Source organism: Stomoxys calcitrans, chromosome 1, assembly GCF_963082655.1.
Source record: "Stomoxys calcitrans chromosome 1, idStoCalc2.1, whole genome shotgun sequence".
In the NCBI taxonomy this organism is placed as follows: Eukaryota; Metazoa; Arthropoda; class Insecta; order Diptera; family Muscidae; genus Stomoxys; species Stomoxys calcitrans.
Window position 1 is genome coordinate 252,770,606 of NC_081552.1, and position 15,992 is coordinate 252,786,597.

The following is a 15,992-nucleotide window of genomic DNA, read 5'->3' on the forward strand; positions in this document are numbered from 1 at the left end:
TTCCTCCACCAATAAGGCAACAAGATCGCAGATGTCCGAAAAAATGTTTAAGATATAAATTGAAATTAGTTGTCGTCCGTCTGTCCGTCCGTCCGCTCGTCCGTCTATGCTTCTGCTTGTAGTATGCACTGCCAGGCGACAAGCTGGGTCATTTTTACCAATAAATGCACTATGCCCCTTCTTTGGACTTGGTGTAAATTTCCAAAGCAGAGAAAAAGAGTAAATATTTATTGGCTGTCTTGCTTTTGTGGACGTTGTGGCGGCAATTCCTGGCAATTATCTTCAATTATTGATAATGTCTTACGGAAGTAGTCGCATGTTCTCAGACAATTATCGGTAATGAAGTATATTTCCACTTATGCCAGCTGTCCGACCGAACCGAACGCCTGCTTTGGCCTATCTGTCCCTCCACATGGAACAGTTGTGACAAATGTCGGTTGATTCATTTATTGGGAATGATTCATGTCATTTGTTCTTTTTTTCTTCTTCTTCTTTTGTTTTAACACCACGGGAAGTCATGTAAAATGACTCAATGGGAGGATGGTTGGGATCATAAATTACACAAACAATCGCACACACACACACACACATATTATACACAAAACGATCGCATAAATTCATAGAACAACAATTTTCATTAATTAAAAATACTATTGATTAGTAAGAAAAACGATAACAACAAGGTCATATAGTCAAAAAAAATAATAAATAAATAAATTGTATAAAAAATCTTGTCTTATTTTTGGCAGATTCTCTACTTTCAAATACATTTTATATGAGCCCTATAGTGGCATGATCGGTAAATAAATTCTGTTTGAGGGTGCGATGGACCCTAGGGACTTTATCCCGAAATTTCGATCTTATTTTGTATGCCAAATTTGTAATCTTTCCCCGAATACCTTTCATTTAAGCCCCATATTGATATGGACGTTAAATTTGTCCGCTTTTAGAAGTTTTGGGGTTAGGGCGACTTTCTGGGTACTTGGACCCAATTTTTAATACCATATTCGCATGTACTCTTCAATACCTTACATTTGATACCCATATTGTCATTATCGGTCCACTTTTGATTTTTGGTGTTTTTTTGGTGAACGGGGGAGGGTCCGCCCCCTCCCGATATCAACAAACTTTGAAGCCTGTTCCTCCGCAATCTACTTCCGAATACCTTTCATTTGAGTCCCATATTGTTGTGATCCTCCAATATACCTAAATTTTAGTGGGTTTTGGGGTTGGGGCGGCCCCCCAATAACTTGAACCCAATTTTTAATATGAAATTCGTACTCTACTCCTGAATACCTTTCATTTGAATCCCATATTGTCACGATCGGTGCACTTTTATTTTTGGGTAGTACTTTTGGGGAAAGGGGGAGGGTCCGTCCCCTTCCGTTATCAATAAATTATAAAGCCTATTCCTACTTCCTGACCATATTCGTAATCTACTCCGGAATGCTTTTCATTTGAGTCCCATATTGTCATGAAAGTCAAATAAACCTTTTTTAATGGGTTTTTGGGGCTGGGGCGGCCCCCAGTTACTTGAACACAACTTTTATTATGAAATTCGTACTCTACTCCTGAATACCTTTCATTTAAATCTCATATTGTCCCGATCGGTCCACTTTTATTTTTGGATAGTACTTTTGGGGTAAGGGGGAGGGTCCGCCCACTTCCGTTATCAATAAATTATAAAGCCTATTCCTTCTTCCTGACCATATTTCTAATCTACTCACGAATACCTTTCATTTGAGTCCCATATTGTCATAATCATTAAATAAACCTATTTTAAGGGGTTTTGGGGCTGGGGCGGCCCCCAGGTACTTGGACCCAACTTTTATTATGAAATTCGTACTCTACTCTTGACTACCTTTCATTTGAATCCCATATTGTCCAGATCGGTCCACTTTTATTTTTGGGTAGTACTTTTGGGGTAAGGGGAGGGTCCGGCCCCCCTTCCCATATCAAAAAACCGACAAACATACAAACAAGCACAAAATGATTTTTATATATAAGAAGATTTTGTCAAAAGTTTTTTTCTTTAGAAAATTTTGTCAAAAATTTATTTCTATTGAAAATTTTGTCAAAAATGTATCTTTGAGAAAATTTTGTCAATATATTTCTTCGTACTAAATTTTTTATTTCTTTAGAAAATTTTAGTTCTATAGAAAATGTTGCTATTTTTTGTAATAATAATTCCCCCTTTCTTCTTTTTTCTTGCAGTTTGTGGATATTGGCATTGTCACTTCGATCGAATCGAATCATAAACAAATCGAATCGGCACGCAAAGGTCAAGAGATTTGCATAAAACTCGATCCCATACCAGGCGAATCGCCCAAAATGTTTGGGCGTCATTTTGAAGCTGACGATATGCTGGTTAGCAAGGTAAGAATGCCATGTTAGCTATCCATATACACAGTGGTTATACAATGGTCTATAAGATTCCGCCTTAAATTAAGTTCTTCCTCGTCCATGTTACGTTGCCAGCACGGGAAATGAATTTTGTCGTTGTCGAGTTTAGTTTGTAATAAAGTCCTCATTTAGCTTTTGCGAACATTCACTGCCTGCGTCATTCATTGCCTTCCGATTGCTCAGTTGGCCATTGACATTTGGCCATATACATTCATATATATATGGCTCTATATTATTTTGTGTCTGTATGTGTGTGAGAGGTATGAGTTTGTATCCATATTGACACATTGACCCAATTATTTAATGTTTACTTCATGTTGAATCTATTTTTGGAATACACATCTTTCGCTGTCCCATCAAATGGTCTCGACCATACCTCCACCATCGCTACCGCCAACCACTTACATACATAGTAATTTCCATCCATTTACTCTATCATTTCCTGCAGCTGGAAAAATGTCCAATGTGCGTCATAGCTTCGATTCTCTTCAAGAGTTCCTTGTTTTTATTGGGTTTGTGAGGAAAATGAGAAAAAAGTTACATTTGTAGAGTTTTATAAAAAGACATTTTTAAGTGATACGTTTCATCACATTTGTGTAAATTAAAAATTCGAAGGCCTTTCAGGTCTATTTTGGAAAAGTTTGTATACGAGGACTGTGCAAAAAGGTTAAATGCTAACGCAAGCCTCGAGATGTTCAAAATGTTATTCAATTTAGCTTAAATTCTTATAAAATGTAGCATATTTTCAGGGACATGTCATGAAATGTCCTACTCGCTCAAATACCCTTGCCTTGAAGTAGTCTGAAAACTAGCGTTGCACAGTGGGAGAAAATCTCTCCCCTTTGTGGAATGGTCAGAGATAAGGCGTTAGCAAGTTCGTGTCCAAAATTTCAAGGTCCTAGGTAGTCCGGGGGCCTCGTGGCAGATACCTAAAGTTGGTCACCTCGGTACTCCGAAAAATTGTTGGCGCTGCCAAATCTTCATTTTCATATTTGCTGGATAGAGCTCAAAAATCCCTACAAAAAACTCCGCTTGAGGTATACAATATCTCCACTGGTTTTGGAGATATTCAACTTTAAATTTTTTTATGTAATTTTGACCGAGATCTGCTTTGTATTTTGCAATTTACGAAGGCATTTGTGGTTCAATTTTAATTTTTATGCATCTCAGTCTTTCAAAGCCCACCTAGGGCCTTGCACACGAATTCGCTAAAACCTGAGCTCTAACCATTCCAAATTTCAAAGAGATATCTCTACCCGTTCTCACACAGCATAGTTTTTATTAGTTTTTTTTTCGATTTTCTCCCACTGTGCGTTGCTTGAATTTCGGACCCTTCTCTATTGTGCTAGGAGTTTGCGAGGTATATGCAGAGCATCGGACTATAGTCCAAAGAAATCTTTCTTTATTGACAACTTGGAAGACATTTTCCCATAGAGGGAGGTACTCTACCCTTGTCTTCCCCTTTCGGTATAAACCAATGACAGGGTCCAGTTTGTATGAAGACTCCCAAGCAGGAGGCGATAACGATAGACCTAAGGTCTCCGCTTGAAGCACCTATCAATTGAGGTTGCTGGAGGCAGGTTCTTCAATCTAACCTAAATCTTTGGGGGTAGGGTTCTTCGTTGACAACTTGGAAGACATTTCCCCACAGAGGGAGGTACTCAACCCTTGTCTACACCTTCAGTATACAGTAATGATGGGTCCAGTTTGTATGAGAACTCCCAAGCAGGGGCGTAAACGATAGACCTAAAGTCTCCGGGTGAAGCACCTACCAATTGAGGTTGCTGGAGGCAAGTTCTTCAATCTAACCTAAATCTTTGGGGGTAGGGTTCTTCGTTGACAACTTGGAAGACATTTTCCCATAGAGGGAGGTACTCTACCCTTGTCTGCACCTTCGGTATACAATAATGGATGGATCCAGTTTGTATGAGGGCTCCCAAGCAGGAGGCGTAAACGATAGATCTAAGATTTCCGCGTAGAGCAAGTTCTTCAATCTAAACTAAATCTTCGTGTTAGATTGATTCGTTCTCAATGTTCGCTCTGTCTTCATGTCCCCTTGGAGAATATCGGGGTTTAGAGCGGCCCCCTAGAGCCTTGGAGTCCAATGTTAGTATCAGAATAATACTCTGCGCTCTGTTGTACAGTTCCATTTTAGGTACTATAGATGCGGAAGAGAAGTTAACTACGGCCATAGTAAGACCTTTCCATCCTTGGGCCATAGGCGTATCAGAAAGTTCGAGATGGTCAAAGACTGGCCTGCACCGGCATCGTGGGATTGCTAAGATCCACACTGCAGGCTGATTGCTGAATTTGCCTATCGAGAAACTGTTCCGCCAAGGTTGTGCTATGGACTGAGGTGAGGGATTTCGGCTTCCTGAAAGAGGACGGTTATGGCCAAAGTTTCATTTTGGATGCTACAAATCCAGAAGGAATGTTGTGGAAGGTCTCAGGGCACCTGTTACCCAAACCGATTGAGGATGGAGTTTTCGGGATTCGCTTTCCCGGAAGGGAATATTGATGGGCGTATACTGTGTTTGCTTATGGTGAGATCTCCGTCCGCGCTGATGGTGATGAGGAAGGCCAGATCTAGGACATCGCATAGTTTGCCTTTTTCTTTCTTTGGGGGTCAAACAATCGGGAGGGACGCCCCATCCCAAAACCCACCCGAACCGACATGTGCACTGATTGGGACAATATGGGTATTAAAGGAAATGTATTTTATAGTAGAGTATGAATTTGGTATACAAATTTCACTCTTAAGATTCAGGGGGGGTCCCCCACCCCCAAAAAAGTCCCAAGAAGACATTTTCACCGCTTTGTGCAATATGGGTATCAATGGAAAGGTATTTAAGAGTAGAGTACGAACTTGGCATTAAAATGTTACCCTAAGTGTCGGGGGCCCTCCACCCCCAAAAACACCGCCCAACAGGACACTTAACTCGTTTTGAGTAATATGGGTATCAAAAGAAAGGTATTTAAAAGTAGAATACAAATCTGGGACCAAAAATAATTTTTTGGTGTCTGAGGGCCCTTCCCACCACGAAAAACCCCATAGCAGGACAAATTTGCCAATTGGGAAAATATGGATATCAAACGAAAGCTATTTAAAGATAGAGTCCAATGCTGATATAAAAATGTATTCCTTGGTGTCTGGGGCCAATCACGAAAATATGGGACTCAAATGAAAGGTATTTGGGATAAGAAAACGTATCTGATATCCAATTGTCGGATCACCCCAACCCCCCAAAACACCCCTAAATCGGACATATTTACCAACCATGGCAATATGGGACTCAAATGAAAGGTGTTTGCGAGAAGAATACGAATCTGATATCCAAATGTGGTACCAAGCTTTTGTGGGTCCACCTCTTCCTCAAAACACCCCCCAAACAGGACTTATTTACTGACCATAGCAATATGGTGCTCAAATAAAGGTATTTGGGAGTAGAACACGAATCTGATATCCAAATGTGGGGCCAAGTGTTTGGGGGGCCGCCCCTCCCAAACACATCCCCCCAAGCAGGACAAATTTACGATCATAATAATATGGCGCTCAAATGAAAGGTTTTTGGAAGTAAAGCACGAATTTGATATCAATATTCGGGAAAAGTGTCTATGGGACCACCCCACCCCCATAACACCATCCATATAGGACGTATTTGCTGACCATTCCAATATGGGCCTGTAATAAGGGGTATTTTAGAGTAGAACACGAATCCGATATATATATTCAAGGCCGATAACACCCCTCAAACCGGTAATGTTTGCCGACTATACAAATATGGGGTTCGAATGAAAAGTGTTTGAGAGTAGATCACGAATCTGAAATCAACATTCGGGACCAACTGCCTAGGCGAAGTCCCAGCCACATAACAACCAAGACAAATTTAACAGGTAGGAGCAGTTGGCCAACAACAAAAAATCGAGTGCACTATCTGTCAAAATCAGTGATTAGTGCAACTCTGATCAAGATCAAAGATCGGTTTATATGGCAGCTATATCACGTTATTATCCGATTTAAACCATACATGGTACAGTTATTGGATATCACACGGAAACACTTCGTGCAAAATTTCATTCCAATCGGATAACAATTGCGCCCTCTAAAGGCTCAAGAAGTCAAGATTCAAGATCGGTTTACATTGCAGCTATATCAGGTTATGGACCGATTTGAACCATACTTGGCACAGTTGTTGGATATCATAACAAAATACTTCGTGCAAAATTTCATTCCAATCGGATAAGAATTGTGCCCTCTGAAGGCCCAAGAAGTCAAGGCCCAAGATCGGTTTATATAGCAGCTATATCAAAACATGGACCGATATGGCCCATTTATTGGAAGTCATAGCGAAACACGTCGTGCAAAATTTCATTACAATCGGATAAGAATTGCGCCCTCTGGAGGCTCAAGAAGTCAAGACCCAAGATCGGTTTATATGGCAGCTATATCAGGTTATCATCCGATTTAAACCATACTTGGTACAGTTATTGGATATCACACGGGAACACTTCGTGCAAAATTCCATTCCAATCGGTTAAGAATTGCGCCCTCTAGAGGCTCAAGAAGTCAAGACCCAAGATCGGTTTATATGGCAGCTATATCAGGTTATCATCCAATTTGAACCATACTTGGCACAGTTATTGTATATCACACGTAAACACTTCGTGCAAAATTCCATTCCAATCGGTTAAGAATTGCGCCCTCTGGAGGCTCAAGAAGTCAAGACCCAAGATCGGTTTATATGGTAGCTATATCAGGTTATGGACCGATTTGAACCATACTTGGCACAGTTATTGTATATCACACGGAAACACTTCGTGCAAAATTCCATTCCAATCGGATAAGAATTGCGCCCTCTAGAGGCTCAAGAAGTCAAGACCCAAGATCGGTTTATATTGCAGCTATATCAGGTTATGGACCGATTTGAACCATACTTGGAACAGTTGTTGGATATCATAACAAACCACGTCGTGCAAAATTTCATTAAAATCGGATAAGAATGGCGCCCTCTGGAGGCTTAAGAAGTCAAGACCCAAGATCGGTTTATATGGCAGCTATATCAAAACATGGATCGATATGGCCCATTTACAATCCCAACCGACCTACACTAATAAGAAGTATTCGCGCAAAATTTCAAGCGTCTAGCTTTACTCCTTCGAAAGTTAGCGTGCTTTCGACAGACAGACGGACGGACAGAAGGACGGACATGGCTAGATCGGCATAAAATGTGACGACGATCAATATGTTGTATGGGGTCTCACACGAATACTTCGAGTGGTTTCAAACAGAATGGCGAAATTAGTATACCCCCATTCTATGGTGGGGGGTATATTAAATTTTGCAAAATGATTTTAAAAAAATTTAAAAAAAAAAAAATAAATAAATATAAAAATTTTAAATATTAAGTTTTAAATAAATTTTTTAAAATTGTTCTTTTAAACAAATTGTGCCAATTGTGGTATTAATTTTTTTTTTTAATTTAAAAAAATTTAAAAAATTAAAAATTTTTTTTTTTTAAATAAAAAAAAAAATATTAAATATTTTTTTTTAAAAATGTTGGCACAATTTGTTATAAAAAAAATTTCAATATTTATTTAAAAAAAATATATATTAATTTAATTAATTTTTTTTTAAATTGATTTTGTTTTTAATTTAATTTCTTTATCATCAACTATTTTGATACTTTTGGATATATTTTTTTTACCCAGTTACTTTTTTTTTTAAATATTTAGCACAAACTTGTCTTGGTTGAACTGCTGCTAACCATTTGCCTTTCTCTTTTTGTTTTAGATTTCACGTCAAAGCATTGACGCTTGCAAGGACTACTTCCGAGATGACTTAATTAAGGCTGATTGGGCTCTGATGGTTGAACTGAAGAAATTATTTCAAATTTTGTAAATTGTTTTTGCTATGATATGATGTGCGCTATTTATACAATGATAGACAAGATACGATTCGGAACTCTGCTTTCAATTTTTAAGAGTATACTTTGCGTAATTTAAAACAGAAAATGTGCTGAAGTGGGGAGAGAATTCTGACTTTTGCCCAAAACTCCCTTGCAAAACGGTCCGTAGTAACAAATCAATACTTATTTATTTTTTTTTTATTTTTTCAAAAAGAAAAAAACAGACACAAACTCAACACACACACACACACACATATATTGAGAAAAAAAGAACTTAATGCAATAAAAAAAAAAAATTACGGCATATAAAAGTATATAATAATAAAAATAGAACATAAAAATAACATCAATGAAGTTTTTCTTGTATGGCAGTTGGGCTCAGTCAAGGACGACCCCCAGCGAACTCACAAAGTTGACCCCTTCTTCTTCTCCTAGGCTGCTGGAGGCTGCCGATTTTTTTTTTACCTCTTTTGAATACTCAATGACAGAAACTTGGAATGACGTCATTTATAGATATACCATGCCAGGGGGGGGGGGTTGGATAAATGTATTGGCCAGGCTGGCCTTCCGACCATCGTCTATTTGTTCTGAAGCTACCAGCAGACTCCCCTATGTGGAACTTGTGAATGCATACAAAAATCCTTCGCATTACATTCATAATTTTGCTTGGCGTTTTCCCAGTTATGTGGCTCGCAGGACTGGAGACACTCGCCGGCAACGGCATCAAGGATATTGCCCTACATGGGCTGTGCCAGTTTGGCAAGCAGTAGTGCACTGTGTTACAGCGGTGTCTTCTTCCGAGAACTGAGACTGAGACTGAGATGGTAGGGGCGGCCAGTGGTTGGCGGACGGACTATTTGCAGAGACAGCAGTGCAACAAGGCTAAATGAAAAACTATGAATCAACCTGCGCATGCTTTCATTCATGAACAACTAGACGTCTGTCTGTTTGCAGAGCACAACGTTGCCGCTGATGACGACGATGACGACGAGGCTTGACGCTGGGAAAACTATGCTAAATGTGAATGAACTCAGCTGCAACCAACCTTGCCGTGTATGCAAGACGCATATAAATCAATCGGAATACAACTGAATGGAAAGCATGGACAGACAGACGAACGGCTGAACAGAGAATGGCTGGTGGCTGCATGAATGGAATGGAATACAGACGGACGGACGGACGGACGGACGGTGTGAATGGATGAGTGTAGTACTTGCGCATGTTCATTTGTAGCCATTGTGTATTGGCACTGTTGCCACCCAGCGTTCCAACCACCACTATCCTATGCACAACAGCCATTAATGCCACCACCATAGTCGAGGCATTACTCAATGAATTCACTGCAGGTTGCAGTAGTTACACAGAAAGGCAACGCAACAATAAAAGCAAAGGCAGCGAAAGCAGCAGCAACAACAACAACAACTCTCCTTGCTCGTCATGTAACATTTGGGTCAAACTGCAAAAACCGTGAAGGCAATGAACCCAAAAACGCTTCGCAATACAGTAAAGGACCGCATTTGCGTAATGCCATAACCTACCCCAACACTTTTGTGTCGCCGCCGCTATACCTCTTACTATACACACACACACACACACGCTCAACGCCATCGTCATAATGCACTTTTATGCTATCGCTGATAACATGTATCGAGGATACCAAACTAAAAGTTCCACCATCCTTGGAGTGAATGACGCAAAGCAATGATTATGATGGCTTTTCCACCAAAGGATTTCGATTTTTTTTTTATAAATGGCCTTAAAGTATTGAATGAATTGAAAACCAGGGTCTTTTTTTAAGCGACCAGAAGCGATTTCTAATAACAAAAAAAAATTTATTTCTCTAAAAACAAATTTTTCATTTTTTTTCTTCATTTTAGTTCTACACAAATTTTGATCTTAATTTTTTTTTTTGTTAAGTTTGTTCCATAGACAATTCCGTCACAGAATATGACCTTAAATATGGGCATATTTGCAGCTACATATTTCTCGACGTGCTGTTCGTGCATACGTCAAGAAATATGTATGTGGCAATCAAAGATTGTCTGGATAACAAGTGTTGAGTTAATTTGTGTTACCGATGTTAGATGTCGTTTTGAAAAGATGTTGGCTGTGGGATTTTAATATTTCTTACTGCCCTCTAAGAAAAGGTTGACCAACAGTTACCAATGTTTCATTGAAAAGGGGTGCTTCCATACCATAGCACTGCATAGCACTTTTAGTGCCATAGCAATCTGATGAGACCCCTGGTAAGGCCGAAATCTCGATCATTGTAACCCGTCCTATAAGAAAAGGTTGACCACCAGGTATCAATGTTTCATTGAAAAGGGGTGCTTCTATATCATAGCACTCTTAGTGCCATAGCAATCTGATGAGACCCCTGGTAAGGCCGAAATCTCGATCATTGTTATCCGCCCTAGAAAAAAAGGTTGACCACCATTTACCAATGTTTCATTGAAAAGGGGTGCTTCCATACCATAGCACTGCATAGCACTTTTAGTGCCATAGCAATCTGATGAGACCCCTGGTAAGGCCTAAATCTTGATCATTGTTATCCGCCCTAGAAGAAAAGGTTGATCAACAGGTATCTATGTTTCATTGAAAAGGGGTGCTTCCACACCATAGCACTGCATAGCAATCTGATGAGACCCCTGGTAAGGCCGAAATCTCGAACTTTGTAATCCGCCCTATAAGAAAAGGTTGACCACCAGGTAACAATGTTTCATTGCAAAGGGGTGCTTCTATATCATAGCACTCTTAGTGCCATAGCAATCTGATGAGACCCCTGGTAAGGCCGAAATCTCGATCATTGTAACCCGCCCTATAAGAAAAGGTTGACCACCAGGTATCAATGTTTCATTGATAAGGGGTGCTTCCATGCCATAGCACTGCATAGCACTTATAGTGTCATAGCAGTCTGATGAGACCCCATGGTAAGGTCGAAATCTCGATCATTGTAATCCGCCCTAAAAGAAAAGGTTGATCAACAGGTACCTATGTTTCATTGAAAAGGGGTGCTTCCATACCACAGCACTTTGAGTGCCATGGCAATCTGATGAGACCCCTGGTAAGGCCTAAATCTTGATCATTGTTATCCGCCCTAGAAGAAAAGGTTGATCAACAGGTAACAATGTTTCATTGCAAAGGGGTGCTTCCATACCATAGCACTGCATAGCACTTTTAGTGCCATAGCAATCTGATGAGACCCCTGGTAAGGCCTAAATCTTGATCATTGTTATCCGCCCTAGAAGAAAAGGTTGATCAACAGGTATCTATGTTTCATTGAAAAGGGGTGCTTCCACACCATAGCACTGCATAGCAATCTGATGAGACCCCTGGTAAGGCCGAGATCTCGAACATTGTAATCCGCCCTATACGAAAAGGTTGACCACCAGGTAACAATGTTTCATTGCAAAGGGGTGCTTCCATACCATAGCACTGCATAGCACTTTTAGTGCTATAGCAATCTGATAAGACCCTGGTAAGGCCGAAATCTCGATCATTGCTGCATATGCACACCGCAATTATCGGGCCTCTTTGAAGGATTTTTGGTTTTTGTTTTTATACCCTTCAGCATAGGATAGGGGTATACTAATTTCGTTTTTCCGTTTGTAACAACTCGAAATATTGGTCTAAGACCCCATAAAATATACATATTCTTGGTCGCCATGACATTTTAAGTCGATCTAGCCATGTCCGCCTGTCTGTCTAAAGCACGGTAACTTTCGAAGAAGTAAAGCTAGGAGTTTGGTCGATAGGGATTGCAAATGGGCCAAATCGGTCAATGTATCGATATAGCTGCCATATAAACCGATCCCACGATATGACTTCTTGTAATTTTAGAAGAATTCTAGGAGGCCACCGTAGCGCAGAGTTTAGCATGTCCGCCTATAACGCTGAACGCCTTGGTTCGAATCCTGCCGAGACCACCAGAAAAAAATTTCAGCCTTGGTTTTCCCCTCCTAATGCTGACAACATTTGTGAGGTACTATGCCATGGAACACTTCTCTCCAAAGAACACTTCTCTCGCACTGCGGTACGACGTTCGGACTCGGTTTTGCTAAAATTTGGGACAGTGAGTTGTGTTAGGACCTTCGACATGAATATATCTGCCATGTAGCCCGATCTCTCGATTTAAGGTTTTGGGCCCATAAAAGGCGCATTTATAGTTCGATGTCGCCGAAATTTGGGACAGTGAGTTAAGTTAAGCCCTTCGACATACTTCTTCAATTTGGCCCAGATCGGTCCAAATTTGAATATATCTGTCATATAGACCGATCTATCGATTTAAGGCTTTGGACCCATAAAAGGCGCTTTTATTGTCCGATGTTGCCGAAATTTGGGACAGTGTTACTGTGAGGCATAAGGTATGCAATTTTTTACCGAATTTTGACGAAAGGTGGTTTCCATATATACCTGAGGTGGTGGGTATCCCAAGTTCGGCCCGGCCGAACTTAACGCCTTTTACTTGTTTTTTTTTATAGTTTTATAAAACAATTTTAAAATTTTATTTCTATAGAAAAAATTTTCTAAATTCTGTTAAAAATTTTGTCAAAATTTTATTTCTATAGAAAATTTTGTCAAAATTTTATTTCTATAGAAAATATTGTCAAAATTTTATTTCTATGGAAAATTTTGTCAAAATTTTATTTCTATAGAAAATTTTGTCAAAATTTTATTTCTATAGAAAATTTTGTCAAAATTTTATTTCTATAGAAAATTTTGTCAAAATTTTATTTCTATAGAAAATTTTGTCAAAATTTTATTTCTATAGAAAATTTTGTCAAAATTTTATTTCTATAGAAAATTTTGTCAAAATTTTATTTCTATAGAAAATTTTGTCAAAATTTTATTTCTATAGAAAATTTTGTCAAAATTTTATTTCTATAGAAAATTTTGTCAAAATTTTTGTTTCTATAGAAAATTTTGTCAAAATTTTGTTTCTATAGAAAATTTTGTCAATTTTATTTCTATAGAAAATTTTGTCAACATTTTATTTCTATAGAAAATTTTGTCAAAATTTTTGTTTCTATAGAAAATTTTGTCAAAATTTTATTTCTATAGAAAATTTTGTCAAAATTTTATTTCTATAGAAAATTTTGTTTATTTCTATAGAAAATTTTGTCAATTTTATTTCTATAGAAAATTTTGTCAAAATTTTATTTCTATAGAAAATTTTGTCAAAATTTTATTTCTATAGAAAATTTTGTCAAAATTTTATTTCTATAGAAAATTTTGTCAAAATTTTATTTCTATAGAAAATTTTGTCAAAATTTTATTTCTATAGAAAATTTTGTCAAAATTTTATTTCTATAGAAAATTTTGTCAAAATTTTATTTCTATAGAAAATTTTGTCAAAATTTTATTTCTATAGAAAATTTTGTCAAAATTTTTGTTTCTATAGAAAATTTTGTCAAAATTTTGTTTCTATAGAAAATTTTGTCAATTTTATTTCTATAGAAAATTTTGTCAAAAGTTTATTTCTATAGAAAATTTTGTCAAAATTTTTGTTTCTATAGAAAATTTTGTCAAAATTTTATTTCTATAGAAAATTTTGTCAATTTTATTTCTATAGAAAATTTTGTCAAAAGTTTATTTCTATAGAAAATTTTGTCAAAATTTTATTTCTATAGAAAATTTTGTCAACATTTTATTTCTATAGAAAATTTTGTCAAAATTTTATTTCTATAGAAAATTTTGTCAAAATTTTATTTCTATAGAAAATTTTGTCAAAATTTTATTTCTATAGAAAATTTTGTTTATTTCTATAGAAAATTTTGTCAATTTTATTTCTATAGAAAATTTTGTCAAAATTTTATTTCTATAGAAAATTTTGTCAAAATTTTATTTCTATAGAAAATTTTGTCAACATTTTATTTCTATAGAAAATTTTGTCAAAATTTTATTTCTATAGAAAATTTTGTCAAAATTTTATTTCTATAGAAAATTTTGTTTATTTCTATAGAAAATTTTGTCAATTTTATTTCTATAGAAAATTTTGTCAAAATTTTATTTCTATAGAAAATTTTGTTTATTTCTATAGAAAATTTTGTCAATTTTATTTCTATAGAAAATTTTGTCAAAATTTTATTTCTATAGAAAATTTTGTCAAAATTTTATTTCTATAGAAAATTTTGTCAAATTTTATTTCTATAGAAAATTTTGTAAAAATTTTATTTCTATAGAAACTTTTTTCATTTTTTTTTTTTATAAAACATTATTTTAAAATTTTGTTTCCATAGAAAATGTTACCAAAATTTCATTTCTATAGAAAATTTTGTCAAAATTTTATTTCTGTAGAAAATTTTCTCAAAATTTTATTTCTATAGAAAATTTTGTCAAAATTTTATTTCTATGGAAAATTTTGTCAAAATTTTATTTCTATGGAAAATTTTGTCAAAATTTTATTTAAAGATTTTTCTTTTCAAAATTTTATTTCCGTAGAAAATTATGTCTACATTTGTATTCTATTTAATCATTTTTTTTTTAATTTCCATCAAAGTTTGCATCTTGCATTTGTTAAAATTTAAATTTTTCTTCCCCAATCCCCATGGCAGAGGTTCATTCTCACAAATAGTTCATCTGACTGACCTATGCCAATGTGTATGACGTCATTCGATGTGAGCAGCAAGGATTCATGGCATTTGAATGAAGGTTCAACATAACATCCACAACGATGCGCTGCACTTTGACAATTCATTGAAGAAAAAAAGACACCAGCGCCGCCCTGTGTGGAACTAGGTTAACAAATAACGCACAATGCCATTTACATTCATAAATGCACACTGCCGCAGTATGCATTGCTATACCCTCTAACACCCACCCACCCACCATCACACTCAGTTACACTCTCACTCTCCTTGTGTGTCTCTCTCTCTCCCCACTGTGTTTGGTAAGTGTCATGCATACATACAAGTCCTTATGCCGTTTCTTCGATGCGCCAAAGTGCAAAAGGCATTGAGCAATGGTGGACGAGAGTGAGAGAGAGAGCGAGAAAGAGGTAAAAGGAAGAGCATAGAAACAAATCGTGCTGAAGAGTGGTTGTCGAATGCACAGGGAGAGTGGAAAGAAAAATTCATTGTCTAAAATTTTCATTGATAAAAGCAAAGTGAAATAGATTGCAATGAATGTATTTTAGATACATTTATGTGTGTACCACATGTATGTATGTATGTACTATATATGAAAATCATATATGCAATGCACTATGTATGTATGTATGTAGGTACATACGTCAGTCTATCTAGACCCACCGCCCCCCCACCCATATAGCTGCATATGCATGCATGTGTAAACATGACCATTGAGCATCATCATCACCATACTCAATGACAAACTTTTGCAATTTTTCATTTTTGTTTTGTTTATCGCTTTCCTTTATCTGAAAATAAATTGCTCAAAAAAAAGAAAACCAAGTGTCACTGTTGTTGTTTTTATTGCTGCTGTTGCTGTTGATTTCTGATTTCAAGAAGATTAACGAAACCAAAAAATATTGACCGAGATTGAATGTCATTGAGGAATTTTTCATTTCATTATCTGCACCCATATGAATGCAAAAATACTTCATTTTCGGCCTTCACAATGCATTGAATGGGGCCAATTGACCAAGTCAATCAATTAACACAGAGAGAGAGAGAGAGAGATTTACTATTTAGCTGCAAGTTTTTCTTTTTAGTAAGTTAAAAA

The 15,992-nt window shown here is 36.8% G+C and overlaps 1 protein-coding gene across 1 annotated transcript in view; it reads left to right on the forward strand.

Moving 5' to 3' along the window:
- Positions 1-8,653, forward strand: part of LOC106089354 (eukaryotic translation initiation factor 5B) — a 94,903-nt gene extending 86,250 nt beyond the window's left edge. Inside the window, exons 8-9 of the mRNA XM_059371063.1 lie at positions 2,215-2,376; positions 8,195-8,653. Coding sequence (XP_059227046.1) covers positions 2,215-2,376; positions 8,195-8,302 — 270 coding nt within the window. The 3' untranslated portion in view covers positions 8,303-8,653. The remainder of the gene's footprint in view (positions 1-2,214; positions 2,377-8,194) is intronic.
- Positions 8,654-15,992: the final 7,339 nt, after the last annotated feature.